This window comes from Dendrobates tinctorius, unplaced genomic scaffold, assembly GCF_039654945.1.
Source record: "Dendrobates tinctorius isolate UK_male_01 unplaced genomic scaffold, ASM3965494v1 ptg000312l, whole genome shotgun sequence".
Lineage (NCBI taxonomy): Eukaryota > Metazoa > Chordata > Amphibia > Anura > Dendrobatidae > Dendrobates > Dendrobates tinctorius.
The window spans coordinates 589,687-604,635 of NW_027361979.1; the positions used below are offsets into that span (position 1 = coordinate 589,687).

Genomic DNA, 14,949 nt, shown 5'->3' on the forward strand with positions numbered 1-14,949 from the left:
ATAGATTATGGGCATCATGTTGCATTTGCAGGGTCCCTAAGGTTCCTAAATAGCAGAAACCAAACCAAATGACCCAATTTTGGAAACTACATCCCTCAAGGATTTCATCTTGGATATAGTGAGCATTTTGAACCTACAGGTTGTAGACTACTGTTTGAGCACACTGCAGTGGGCTTTTAGAACATAGATTCCATATGACTAGGTTGTGGGTCCATTAGACAAGCCTCCAAAGTCTCAGAACAGCAGAAACCTCCACAAGTGATCAAATATTAGAAAAATTCACTGCTTAAGAAATTAATTTAGGGTTGCAGTAAATATTTGAACTCACAGGTGCCTCACAGAAGTTTATAACATTGGGAGGAGGAAATATAACAATTTAGTGTATTTTTTTAATTTGCCGCAAATTTGTCAGGTACACAGGGATAATGGGTAAAACTGGACCCAACAATTTATTGTGCAATTTCTCCTTAACGCGGTGATGCCCTATAAGTCGTCATAAACTACGGCTTGGCCACACGTCAAGACTGAGAAGGAAGAAGTGCTATTTGGCTCTTGGAGCACAGATTTTGCAAAAGAAGTTTGCAGACATTTGCGGAGCTGGTAAAGTGGAACAACACCATCATAGCAATTACAACTCAACTTATTCATCTAAAACTGCATTGACTAATTTGTAACATCCTTGTGCTGTTTTTCTGGATAATTGTAATTCATTAAGTTTAGTGCCCCTACATTGTGTCCACATGCAGTGTAGTGCCCCCATATATTGCACCACCCCAAATCATTGTACCCTGATTGTGCTTCTGGAGAAACAGACCCCATAAATTGTTAAGTACGCATTCTCACTACAATATTGCCAGACATGTGGCTGCTTACTGCGATTTAGTAACAGTAGGGTTCAGAAGCAGTGTGACATCTGGATTTGGGAGCACGGATTTTATTGGATTTTATTTGAAGGGGTGAGGAACCATGTTCCATTTTCCAGAGTCTTTCTTCTGCTAGTAACGTGGGAACGCCTATATTTGTAGTGACAGATGACGGTCCTGAGTGGGAACTGATTTTGTGTGGGATACCTTAGGGTTTTTGTAACATTTTGGGTACAGAACATTCTTTGGTAGTTTCTAATTTAAGGCTGGATCACATTTTTGTGTTCTACACAGAGCATTTATATTGGGTTTTCATGTAAATCCCACAAAAATGTGATTCAGACAAAACCCCTTATGGAATTACTCACTATAATGATGCAGATGGAGGCACTTCGCACTCCGTTTGGCATCTGCTCCAGTGGTGTCCATCTTATTAGGCATTCACAGAATTGTGGTTGACCACACTTGTGCACTAAAAAGACACCTAAAACACCTCTGGTTGGACACATCCCGAGCAGAGACCAGACAATTTCCAAAGTGTCTCCATCTGCTTCATTATACTGAGTCGTTCCACCTGTATGGCATTTTTTGGGATTTACCAAGAAACCACGACAAAAGCTCTCAGTGGAGGGTGCAAGATAAATGTGAACCTGCTTCCATTATTTAAAAGGCACAATCAACAAAAAGACAGCAGTGCAAGAATAGTTCTTATTTTTTATTTTTGACGTGTTTACCATGCGGTATAGGTGATAAGATGGATTTATTTTTTTGGAACAGTGTGATTACAGTGATACCAGGTTTATATTTTTTTATGGGTTTTTTTATGTTTTGCTACTGTCAGAGTTTAAAAGCTTTTTTTTATAGAAAAAATAGTTTTATGGAAGCTATATTTTGAGAGCTGTAACTCTTTTCTTTTTTTCCAAACTGAGCTTCATGAGGGTTTATTTTTGCTAGAGATTCTTTGTTACCATTTTGGGGTACACAACATTTGATCAATTTTTTATCAGATTTTTCAGATGCAGCATAAACAAATAACAACAATTCAGACAAAGTTGTTTTTTTTTTGCGCAGTTAACCGTATGGTAAAAGTGATAAGACCAATTTGTTCATCTGGTTGGTAAGACTACAACGATACCAAATTATCATTTTTTTATGGTTTGCTACTTTAACACACTAAAGACAATATTTTGCAAAAATGAATATTCTGAGAGCTGCAACTTTTTATTTTTTACAGCTAGATCTAACAGGCTACCATACCATGGGGTAATCAGATGACCTCAAGGTACCATGGCAATGATCACAGGTAGTCGATCCTGTCAAAGGGGATCTTTTAACCCCTTTTTAATCACTTAGATACTGCTGCCGTGATTAGAAGCAGTTCTTAAGTAGTTAATCTGCCATAATCGGTTCAAAACCAAGGCAGATACTGCAGGGTGTCATCTGTCAACCGCGGGATACACACTCGCAGGGGGGGCGCTGTTCACTTAGGGCCCCGTCACACATAGCGATTCACCATCGATCCCGACAACGATATGAACTTGTCAGGATCGCTGGTGTGTCGCTACATGATCGCTGGTGAGCTGCCAAACAGGCAGCTTCACCAGTGATCAGGACAGCGACATGCAGGTAACAAGCGACGCACGTCGCTTAAGCCCCCATCACACACATCAATCTCGCTAGCGAGATCGCTGCTGAGTCACAAGTTTTGTGACGCAACAGCGATCTCACCAGCGAGATCGCTGTGTGTGACACTTATCAGCGACCGCCCCCCTGCTGGGTATCGCTGATCGTCCTCGAATGGCCTGGACATTTTTTTCTTTGCTGGGCTCCCGCTGGCCAGCACGCATTGCTGCGTGTGGCAGGCGGGAGACCAGCGATTAGCGACGCTGGAGCTGGTAACCAAGGTAAACATCGGGTTTCTAAGCGCCGTGCGGAGCTGGAGCGATGCTGGAGCTGGTAACCAAGGTAAATATCGGGTTTCTAAGTGCCGCACGGCGCTTAGAAACCCAATGTGTACGTTAGATACCAGCGCGCTGGTGCAGGGAGCTGGTAACCAAGGTATACATCGGGTTTCTAAGCGCCGCGCGGAGCTGGAGCGATGCTGGAGCTGGTAACCAAGGTAAACATCGGGTTTCTAAGCACCGCACGGCGCTAAGAAAACCCGATGTGTACACTAGAAACCAGCGCGCTGGTGCAGGGAGCTGGTAACCAAGGTACACATCGGGTTTCTAAGCGCCGCGCGGCGCTTTGAAACCCGATGTGTACCTTGGTTACCAGCTCCCTGCACCAGCGCGCTGGTATCTAGCGTACACATCGGGTTTCTAAGCGCCGTGCGGTGCTTAGAAACCCAATGTGTACCTTGGTTACCAGCTCCAGCGTTGCTGATCGCTGGTCTCCCGCCTGCCACACGCAGCGATGCGTGCTGACCAGTGGGAGACCAGCGATGAGAAAAATGTCCAGGCCATTCGAGGACGATCAGCGATACCCGGCAGGGGGGCCGTTCACTAATATGTGTCACAGACAGCGATCTTGATTGTGAGATCACTGTTGCGTCACAAAATTTGTGACTCAGCAGCGATCTCGCTAGCGTGATCGCTGTGTGTGACAGGGGCTTTATTCTTCAACGCTGTTAAAAAGTGTCACTAAGGAATAAGGCCCAAAAATGATAGACATTAAAAAGTACTAGGGATACTATTGAAGAGAAATAGCGCAATAGCGCATTATCCAGTGTAGGTATATCAATTTAAAAATAATACACTCACCACATGGAGCTTGTAATAAGCATTGAGGATTCGCTGCTGTAGAAACCACAGATCCACGAGGGACCAACGTAGAAGATGCAGGATAGGAAAAAAGTGGTCAGACTATCCGCTCTGCGAATCACTATGAACAATTATTATTACAGTGGTCTTTATTCGACGCATTTCGAAGTTTCACGGAACTCCTTCCTCAGGAAAAAAAACACCTCAGGAAGGAGTTCTGTGAAACTTCAAAACGCGTCGAATAAAGACCACTGTAATAATAATTGTTCATAGTGATTCACAACGCGGATTGTCTGAACACTTTTTTTCCTATCCAGAAATTAAAAAGTGTATCAGTGGTCGTTGAGGCGTTAGTCCAAAATATTAGCCAGTGTTTATAAAAATATACAAAATATATTACAATGGGAACAAGACAATACAGAATATAGAATCACATAAAAATGTATAAACAAAAGAACATTTCTAGACTTGATGTCACAGGAATGGCAGAGATGTTAGTAGAGGGGAGCGCTTCAATGGCAACATGGTGCAGTCCTACAGCGAGCTGTATCTTCCAGCACTGAACAATGTCAAAAATTCAGAATATGCTTTTGTCGGATAAAAGACTGGTGACCTTGATTAGGGCTCTTCAATTGGATGCAGCTCAGATGTAAAAAATTTGAAGATTCTCAACCTTAAGGATATTTGCCTTCTTGGAAAATGCAGGCAGGAGATATTAATACCTTGTTTCCAATCATGATAGCTTTCAATAGATATGAAACAAGGCATTAGTGATGAGCGAGCACTAAAATGCCCCGTTGCTCGTTTCGAGCAAATTGGAATACTCGGGTACTCGACCCGAGCAATGAGCCCAATGTAAGTCTATGGGAAAACCGAGTATTTTTACCGCGACCCCCCTCGGGGGTCCTTCTAAAGTCTAAAAACATCTGAAAATGATGGAAACAGTGCTCAAATGACATTGGGACATCATGGGGAATGTCCCTGGAAGCATGTCTGTCTCCTAGGTCACAATGTGAACAATGTTGTCAGAGTCTTACACCATTTTTACAGGCGCATCAAAAAACATACAAAAATGAAACCAAAATGGATTTTCCTGGGAAATATGTTAAGGAACATCCTTTCCAGAGTAATGACATTTATATAAGGCAAAATAATTAACCCAAAACAAAAATTTTCCTTGACCACTTGGGCTATGTTCACACGTAGCGTTTTTGATGGGTTTTTCAACTTTAGCATTGCTTTCAACCAAGACAAATGCTGTTATGGGGCTGGTGGAATGCACCAAATAATAAAGATGAAATAATATATAAGGTGCGTTCGCAGCCCAGGGCCCACCGTGCAGAGGTGACCAACTGCTGCTGAACAATGCGGGAAAAGCATGTAGAAGGAAAGCCGGACACAAGTGGGAACCACTGAGCCAGTGCTAGCAGGCACGAGCTCCGTTACTTCACGTAACACGTACCAGCCGGCGAACAACCGCAACCTGTTAGCATCACAGGTCACGGTGGTGTGAACCACTGCTTGCAACGTGTACAGTGTCCACCCTGACGGACGCCACTAACCAGCCTAACAAATGGTGCTGGAAAGCGCACAAATGGCGCAGGGTGCTACTGTAGCGGACGCTGCTGTACCAGTGGCCAAGGAGGCTTATACTGGCACTAGCGGTAGATGTGGAGCAACACTGCGGGGCTATGCAGTGCTATAGCTAATGTGTTGACTCTAATTCCTAACCCTAACTCATACGTAATATCCAAGGAGGGGGGAATTATAATGCGTCAGTCACCAGGCTTATTCATCCATCATCATACATACACTAAATACATTAGCCTCAGAGTCTATCATAGTGCATGGTGGGGCGGCCATGCGAACCTTTTATAGCCGTGCCCTTCCAGGACCTTCCTGATCCTCCTGATGGACCAATCAGAACTGGAGAAGGACCTGAGCATGTGACTCCCGATCCCCAATGAAAATCATCTCATGAGCATGTGCAGTGGACCGAAGGAAAGAGACTGGAGTATTTTGCTGCTGGCCAGGCTGCATTGCCATATCTGGACCAGAGGTGGCAGCAGTAACCGAACCCACAATGCTGGTGTGGGCAGAACGCCGGGATCATGGAGTCTGCTGAGCAGGCTCCACTGCGACCGACGGGGAATGGGAGACCGCCGATGGCAAGGCTCGGGATTCCCGCTGTGCAGCGCCCGGAACCCAACGCCTAACAAATGCATTCACTGGGAAATGTCATTTTAACTGTTTACAGCCTTCTTTGGCCATGTGGTGTGTGACACATCATCAGACACATACTGTTTCATTTATGAAGGAGGGACTCTGAAAGTCAAAAAGTCTATTTTTGGAGGGCCAGAAGTCAGCCCCCACAATTCTTAGAGAGCCATCAGCCGGCTATGCTTTGTTGTTCCCATTATTAAACATGGGGTCTCTTATACTGTTATTGCATATGGAGTGAGTGGCAGAGCTGCCCAAAATTTGGATGCACCCCATCAACCCATTGAACAGAAGTCATTGTTGACCACATGCAACCATTACTCCAAGGTTTCATGTGGTACTCCCATACTGTTTGCTTATGCATTGAGAGCAAAGCCTGCCCTATGCCAAAGTTACATGCACCCAAATAAGCCTTTGAAGCCACATACTGGAAGACCACATGCAACCATAGTTCCCAGTATTCATTTGGTACTCCCATACTGCTTGCTTATGCATGGAGTGCAAGGCCTGCCCTGCACCAAAGTTACATGCACCCCAATAAGCCTTTGAAGCCACATACTGGATGGCCATATGCAACCATACTTCCCAGTATTCATTTGGTACTCACATACTGTTTGCTTATGCATTGAGTGCAAGGCCTGCCCTGCACCAAAGTTACATGCACCCCAATAAGCCTTTGAACCTACATACTGGATGCCCACAGGAAAACCCACTTCACATTATTCATTTGGCACTCCCATACTGTTTGCTTGAGCTTTGAATGCAAGGCCTGCCCTGCACCAAAGTTACATGCACCCCAATAAGCCTTTGAACACATACTGTATGGCCACATGAAACCAAAGTTCCCATATTCTGATTTTTTTAAGTCACCTAAAGTTTGTCCATGAAGTGAATACAAGGTCTGACCAAAATTTGCCCGCACTCCAATCCCCCAAGGAAGAAATGTGGAGGATGGTCTCCGCAAAATGTTTTCCCTGTTTACAGGAGAGGGTATCTATTGTGAAAATTCTTAAAGTTTCCAGATTACTGTCATGATGATCAATGAAGTGAGCAGAAATGTATGATATATTTTTATCTATTTTGGCATTTTCTATGTCATTTTTGCATTCTCTAAATCTAGTTTTCAATTGGCGCTTAGTGCTTCCAACATAACATATTTTAGATTACAGATGGAACATATAAAGAGATAGATCAGGCGTCTGATGGAGATACCAGACTCTTCAATATGTGGCCTGTATTTTTTAAAGTTTTTTGCCCAGCTAAATTGTGTCAAAAAGTAGGCTAAGATAAGACACAACAAAAAAAATTCTATGGAGGCCGGAAATGGCACAATTTTGAGCGAAATGACATGCGATCCGTGTGGCGGACAAAACACGGTATAAAATATCTGCCCTGTAGCTAAATAGTTTTTTGGCAGCTAAGTACTTTTTGGGCAGCAAAATGGTGTCAAGAAATTCTATAAAAGACACTCCAAAAAAATTTAACAGTACAACAAAAATGTCAGAAATTTCTGCGCACTCAGATGTGATGGCTGGGATGGGCAACCTCGCTTAACCCCTTAACGACCGCCGATACGCCTTTTAATGGCAGTAGTTAAGGGTACTTAAACCACACCCTCGTGGAAAAAGTGTATAGTGCCGTCCAGAGTCAGATTTTCTTCGGGGTCTCAGCTGCCGGGGGTAGCCGAGACCCCAGAGAACATGATTTGGGTCAGTTTTTACAGACCCCGCTTTTGCGATCACCGTTATTAACCGTATAACGGCGACCGCAAAAAAAGCTGCGATTTAGCATTTACTTTCTCTCTCCTCTGATGGGACCGCATGTCAGAGGAGAGAGAAATAGGGTCCCCAATCCCCCCGGTACCTCCCGGTGGTCATTGTCCCACCTGCATCCTCCAGTGGGCGCCGCCATCTTCTTCCGGGAAGAAAATGGTGGGCACATGCGCAGTGCGCCCGCTGAATCTGCTGGCCGGCAGATTTCATTCATTCATTCAATGTACATTTTGATCACTGTGATAAACCCTATGATAAACCCCTTTATTACCCCCTTATTTAGGGAAATATAATGAAATAAAGAAAATATATTTATTTTCATTTTTCCTTTAGGGCTAGGGTTAGAATTAGGGTTAAGGTTAGAAATAGGGTTAGGTTTGGAATTAGGGTTAAAGTTAGAATTAGAGTTAGAATTAGGGTTAGGGTTGGAATTAGGGTTAGGGATGGAATTAGGGTTAGGATTAGTGTTGGGATTAGGGTTAGGATTAGGGTAAGGGATTAGGATTAATGTTAGGGTTGGGATTAGGGTTAGGGGTGTGTTGGGGTAAGGGTTAGAGCTAGAATTGAGGGGTTTCCACTATTTAGGGGGTCTCCAAACGCAACATGGTGCCACCATTGATTCCAGCCAATTTTGCATTCAAAAGACAAATGGTGCTCCCTCCCTTCCAAGCCCAGACGTGTGCCCAAACAGTGGTTTCCCCAACATATGGGGCATCAGTGTATTCATGACAAATTGCACACCAACTTTGGGGGTCTAATTTCTCCTGGTATCCTTGGGAAAATAAAAAAAATTGAGGCCTAAAAAATCACTTTTCTGTAAAAAAATGATTTTTTATTTTGACTGCTCTGCCTTATAAACTTCTGTGAAGCACTTGTGTGGTGAGCACTTTGAACCCCCATCTAGATAAGATCCTAGGGGGGTCTATTTTCCAAAATGGGGTCACTTGTGTGGGGTTTCTACTGTTTATGGAACATCAGGGGCAGAACATTCCATCAAACTCTGCATTCCAAAATGGTGCTCCTTCCCTTCCGAGCTCTCCCATGCGCCCAAACAGTGGTTCCCCCCTACATATAGGGTATCAGCGTTCTCAGGAAAAATTGCACAACAACTTTTGTGGTCCAATTTCACCTGTTACCCTTGTGAAAATAAAATATAGTGGGCTAAAAAATCATTTTTGAGGAAAAAAATGATTTTTTATTTTCACTGCTCTGCGGTATAAACTTCTGGGAAGCCCTTGGGGGTTCAAAGTGCTCACCACACATCTAGATAAGTTCCTTAAGGGGTCTAATTTCCAAAATGGTGTCACTTGTGGGTTTTTTTCACTGTTTAGGCACATCAGGGGCTCTCCAAACACGACATGGCATTCAATCTCAATTCCAGCCAATTCTGCATTGAAAAAGTCAAACGGTGCTCTTTCCCTTCTGAGCTCTGCCGTACGCTGAAACAGTGGTATAACCCCACATATGGTGTATGGACATACTCAGGACAAATTGCACAACAACTTTGGGGGTCTAATTTCTCCTGTTACCCTTGTAAAAATAAAAATTTGGGGCAAAAATTCATTTTTGTGGAAAAAAATGATTTTTTATTTTCATGGCTCTACGTTATAAACTTCTGTGAAGCGCTTGGAGGTTCAAAGTGCTCACCACACATCTAGATAAGTTCATTAAGGGGTCTAGTTTCCAAAATGGGGTAATGTGTTGGAGGTTTCCACTGTTTAGGCACATCAGGGGCTCTCCAAAGGCAACATGGCATCCGATCTCAATTCCAGCCAATTCTGCATTGAAAAAGTAAAACGGCGCTCCTTCCTTTCCAAGCCCTGTCGTGTGCCTAAACAGTGGTTTATCCCCACATATTGGGTATCGGCATATTCAGGATAATTTGCACAACAAAATTTGTGGTTCACTTTCTCTTTTTACATTTGAGAAAATAAAAAAAATTGGTTCTGAATAAAATGTTTGTAAAAAAAAAGTTAAATGTTAATATTTTTCTTCCACATTGCTTCATTTCCTGTGAAGCACGTAAAGGGTTAATAAACTTATTGAATGTGGTTTTGAGCACCTTGAGGGGTGCAGTTTTTAGAATGGTGTCAATTTGGGGTATTTTCTGTCATATTGACCTCTCAAAGTGACTTCAAATGTGATGTGGTCCCTAAAAAAATTGTTTTGTAAATTTTGTTGTAAAAATGAGAAATTGCTGGTCAAATTTTAACCCTTATAACTTCCTAACAAAAAAAGTTTGGTTCCAAAATTGTGATGATGTAAAGCAGACATGTGGGAAATGTTGTTAAGTATTTTTTTTGTGACATATCTCTCTGATTTAAGGGCATAAAAATTAAAATTTTGAAAATTGCAAAATTTTAAAAATTTTCGCCATATTTTTGTTTTTTTCATAAATAAACACAAATCATATCGAATAAATTTTAAAACTCCCATGAAGTAAAATATGTCATAAAAAAACAATCTCAGAATCAGCGGGATCTGTTAAAGCGTTCCAGAGTTATAACCTCCTAAAGTGACAGTGGTCAGAATTGTAAAAATTGGCCTGGTAATTAAGGTGCAAATTGGCTCCGTCACTAAAGACTGTTGGTTTTTCTGGGTATGTGGATTCAACGATGGTATACCGACACTAACTAATAAAAGCACAAATCTGTCCCTATCTCAGCAGCAATTCTCCCTACTCTGTCTGATTCTGGAGGTGACTAGTCTGAGCAGCGTGGTGCCAGGTCTGATATAGACCTGATGACGCTGTGCGGCCATCCAATCACTGTAATACCACAACAAAGATGGCTGCGGCATTACAGTGCATGGCAGACAATCCCTGCATGCTGACTGGCACTCTAAAGAGCACCAAACTTGCAGGGCGGAGACCCGAGTTCCCGCCAAATAATCCCAGAAATGTTCAGTGATAGCCGAGTACAACGATACTCAGGTGAGTACTGGGTAGTGGCGAGCATGTTTGCTCATCACTGCATGGCATATATGATGTAATGCATCTGGCTGATATTAATTCAAGGCTGATAGGCAGACTGCACTGTAATGCAAGTTTATGCATTGCATTTGTCCTGGGGCCTCAATGCCGAAAATGTGTATCCCATAACTATGTGACCTATGTCTCTCACTAAAAAACAATATTCATAGGTAGTATCAAGGCCAGAGTGACTAATATCATTTGACTGTGTTGATTTTGAAGATAGGAAGAGTTAGCTACACAAGGGAGTAAATTCTCACCTCCCCATCTCTTGTACAGACTTTATGTCTGCTCTCCATCTGATAACCCACTTACCGTAAATTACTTGTTCATAGAAGGGGATCATAGAACAAAAAGGAGTCAGAGCTCTTTTTAAAAAAAAGTTTGCAATGCGCATCAGCTCTTTTTCCCCATTTACAATTTATAATGAAGTCATGCGTTCATACTCAATATGAGACTAAGGCTGATTTCACACTAGCGTTTTATCGTGCAGCATATCGTGCGCTATCGGGCGCACGCGCAATGTTCCCCTATCTTTAACATAGTAATCGCAGGGTCTTGCGATTGTGCGCGATCATCAGCGTTTAGCGTGCGCTGCGCATTTTAGAGGTGTACACCCAGATGCGCCGTACGCTACATGTTGCATTTTGTGTTCCGCCTACATCGTTAAAAAATCGCGCGCACACGTTGTGCACCCAGAAATAGAATTACAGTCTATGTGGTCTATGTGATGTGCGCGCAGCCAAGCGCACGTCAGCGCCTTGTGCGCGCACGCGATTTGAGTAAACAATGTCTAGACACTTGTCTAAAAACTCCCCCTAAACAAGCAACATTGTTTGGGAGGAGTGTAGATAAAAGAAGGTGTCTTCAGGGTCACACAATTACTCTACAGACAGCCTTGCAGAGACCAGACAAGCACCTCCAAGAGCCTTCCACCTGTTGATTCAAGCTTCAGGAGCCAAAATGTGACTATTCTTCAACATAATGTCTGTGTGTCCTGTACAATTTTATAATGTACTAATGTATTTTTTGTTTACATTTCAGCATGTCTTCTTCTGGATCACTGTATTCGCCATCTCAGCAAGAACTGGCCCAAGCTGATCGTGAGGTGTGGATGTTGCTGCCTTTGGGTAAGTATAGCTGCCACTAGAAATGTGTTTTAATTTATTTTTTCTTTACAGACATCGGACAAGGGCAGTGAAGATGAAGTGCGGGAGCAGTCTGAGCGGGAGCGCCTGAGTGGGAGCGGTCTGAGCGGGAGAATTCTGAGCGGGAGCAGTGTAGTCAAGTCGTGGCGAGGAGAAGCAATGTGAGTATATAATGTGTCTTTTTTTCTGTCTTTATTTTCATCTTTTATCTTGATTCCTCTGTTTCTTTTTGTATCTTTTTAATTCTCCAAAATTCCAAACATTCTAATATTTTCTTTCTAGGTTCCACAACGGGATGACAAAGAAGTAGTGTACATAGACAACGAGCATCTGAGACGCCTTGTTGAGGAGCGTATCCCATTGTGGGACAGCCGTGACCAGCAGTACAAAGACACAGTGGTGACCCGGCAGCTCTGGAATGAGGTGGCCGCAGCGATGATGGATGGCTGGGACAGCGCCTCTCCGAGTTCAAAAAGGGCGTTCAGTAAATATAAAGATGCTCTATGATACTGCATTGATTTTTATTCCAGATGGTGCTGATGTGTTTTTTGCAAGATATATTCTTGCATTAAACACAACAATGCCTTGTGGAAAAACAGTGATTGCTTTTTAAACTGCTATCTTGATCCTGTTTTCACTCTTGCTCCGGAGGATACTGTTGTTTTGGCTGCTACATATATTCTAGCAGAAAACATAACAGTGTCCTCAGGATCAACAGTGACTGCATTGTGTCTATAATAAATTTGTACTGCAGCATTGACTGATTGCAAAGTTCTATCAAGTGTGTGTGCTGATAATTAAGTTGCCTTAAGTGCATTGTCTAATGTTTTTTTTTTCTCAACAGTGAACAAAATCCACACACGTTGGCGCTCGATGAAGGACCGCTTCAACACTGATGTTCGTGCTGAGGGACAGGTTCGGAGTGGTTCAGCAGCAAGGCGCAGAAGAAAGTACCGCTACTATCGAGAGTTGGCTTTCCTGAGACCGGTCCTTGCCAGCAGAGCGTAAGTTTTTTTTTATTTTGGTTTGTTATTACTATGTGCTTTTCAATTCCACAGGTGATGCTTCTTGTAAATGCATGATACTAAAGTTTTCCCTTTCTTTCCACAGCACTTGGAGCAGCACCCTGCAACCTGTCCCGGGAGCGGTTCTTCATCAATCGATCAATATTACAAAAAATGTAGAGACTGCTTTCATTGACAACACATATCTCCAAGACTGACACAAGACTGACACATGTTTATCAGTAATGGAGATATCTGGTGTATTGCACACACTGAATTTTGGAAGGGTTCCCCAACTACAATTTTAAAAGCCAACAAACAAATCATGTTTTAGTAATTCCATTTGAGGGAAAAAAAACATTTAAATTTGATCTGTTGGTTGACATTTTGGACTACATTTTTGAAACCGGCATAGAGGATGGTGTTGAGTGCAAGGCATATCTATTGTTACCTTGCCTTTTTTCTACCGTTCTCATTTAACTATTAGAGAAAAGGCAAGGAACTATAGATATACCTTGTAATTAACCACATACTCTATTATATGTTTGTGGAAGAAACATAACCACATACTCTTTTATGTGTTTGTGGAAGAAACAGATTGATGATGGTGAAAATAAATGTTATATATACTTCAAAAATACCCTGACCTTGCATCAGTATCACACCGGGGCAGGTGAATAGAGTTTGAACCTGCAGCGTTACTATAACTCTCCATATATTTTGCAGAAGAGTGTAGTGATGCTGCAGTTTAATCTGTATTGTAATGGCCATTTGTGATAAGTATTTAGCATGACACACGGTCTTGGTATTTTACCTGACACAGTTGTATTATCCCCACCATCGCTGTTAATTGAACACACTGTAGAGATTATAAAGGTAATACAACTTGTGTGTGTATGTATAGTCACCTACTCAGGAGTATTCGTGAATTCATGATGTAAAAACACCGCATCATAAATTCACTGATATACCTGGCTACTTGCTAATGGTATTGGGAGTGTAAAAACAGAGAATGCACTCAGTACAGGTATCAAAACAGTTTATTTTATTAACATACCAACAACATGTATTAAAACATTTTTTTTTTAACATACAGACAAGAAAATTTTTTTAAACCATTTGCTCTTGCCATTCCACCCGTCCTACATCTGAGTTGAAGTAGGCCGCAAATTGGTCCCTCATTTGGCCAACTTCAAAGGATGACCTGAGAGGGTGCTGTGTAAATTCAGGCAATGGATTAGGAGCAACATCATCAAGATCAAAGTTCGGGTGCTCTCGAGAAATTACAAAATTATGTAGAACAACACAGGCCTTGACCACCTCATCCACTGTTTCCAGTTTCAGATTAATAGCTGTGCCAAGAATGCGCCATCTAGATACAAGTATACCAAATGCACACTCTACTGTTCTTCTGGCCCTCGTCAGCCTGTAATTAAAAATTATTTTGTTGAGGTCCAAGTCCCGGCTGGAGTAGGGTTTGAGCAGGTTTTGGCACATCTGGAATGCTTCATCACCAACCATTACAAATGGCTGTGGCGGACCTTCGGTGTTGGGAAGAGACCGTGGCATGGGGAAATTGAAGTTGTTGCCATACAACCTCATGCCCATGTCTGAGTTCTTAAAAGCCTGGGATTCATTCCCACGGCCAAATGCCCCAATGTCCACTGCAATAAACATACAGTCTGCATCCGCAATGGCCATCAGTACAGTAGAAAAGTACTTTTTGTAGTTATAGAACTCAGAGCCTGTTCTTTTGGGCTTGATAACCCGGATGTGTTTCCCATCCATCGCTCCCAAACAGTTAGGGAAATTGCATACAGTCCAGAATCTTTCGGCAGTTTCCATCCACTTGTCTGCGCTTGGCATGGGCATGAATTCGGGACAAATAACATTCCACAAAGCCCGGCAGGTGTCCGCTACAATTCCAGACAACGTGGAGATTCCAATCCGGTACTGGAAGAGCAGTGACGAGAGGGTCTCTCCAGTAGCCAGGAATCTGTGACACAAAGAAAACAAAAATTAATATTTGTGCATACGTAATTTTTTATTACACGTTTAATTAAAAAAATAAATATATATATATATATATATCTGCAGCCTTTGGTTCAATACATGCCACAAAAAATTACCGCAGCCTTTAGTTAACTACATGGCAGAACTATAATTCTGCCAGATTTGGAAGAGTACATGTCAAAACCAAGAAAAATCA

The 14,949-nt window shown here is 42.4% G+C and overlaps 1 protein-coding gene across 2 annotated transcripts in view; it reads right to left on the minus strand.

Moving 5' to 3' along the window:
• The window catches only part of LOC141073688 (contactin-associated protein-like 5), a 960,637-nt gene that overhangs the window by 63,013 nt on the left and 882,675 nt on the right, over positions 1–14,949 (minus strand). Inside the window, exon 20 of one of the 2 annotated variants that reach the window (XM_073561037.1) lies at positions 13,775–14,736. The exons of the other annotated variant lie outside the window; for it this stretch is intronic. Coding sequence (XP_073417138.1) covers positions 14,657–14,736 — 80 coding nt within the window. The 3' untranslated portion in view covers positions 13,775–14,656. Of the gene's footprint in view, positions 1–13,774; positions 14,737–14,949 lie in introns of those variants that run through there. 2 annotated transcript variants of the gene reach the window in all.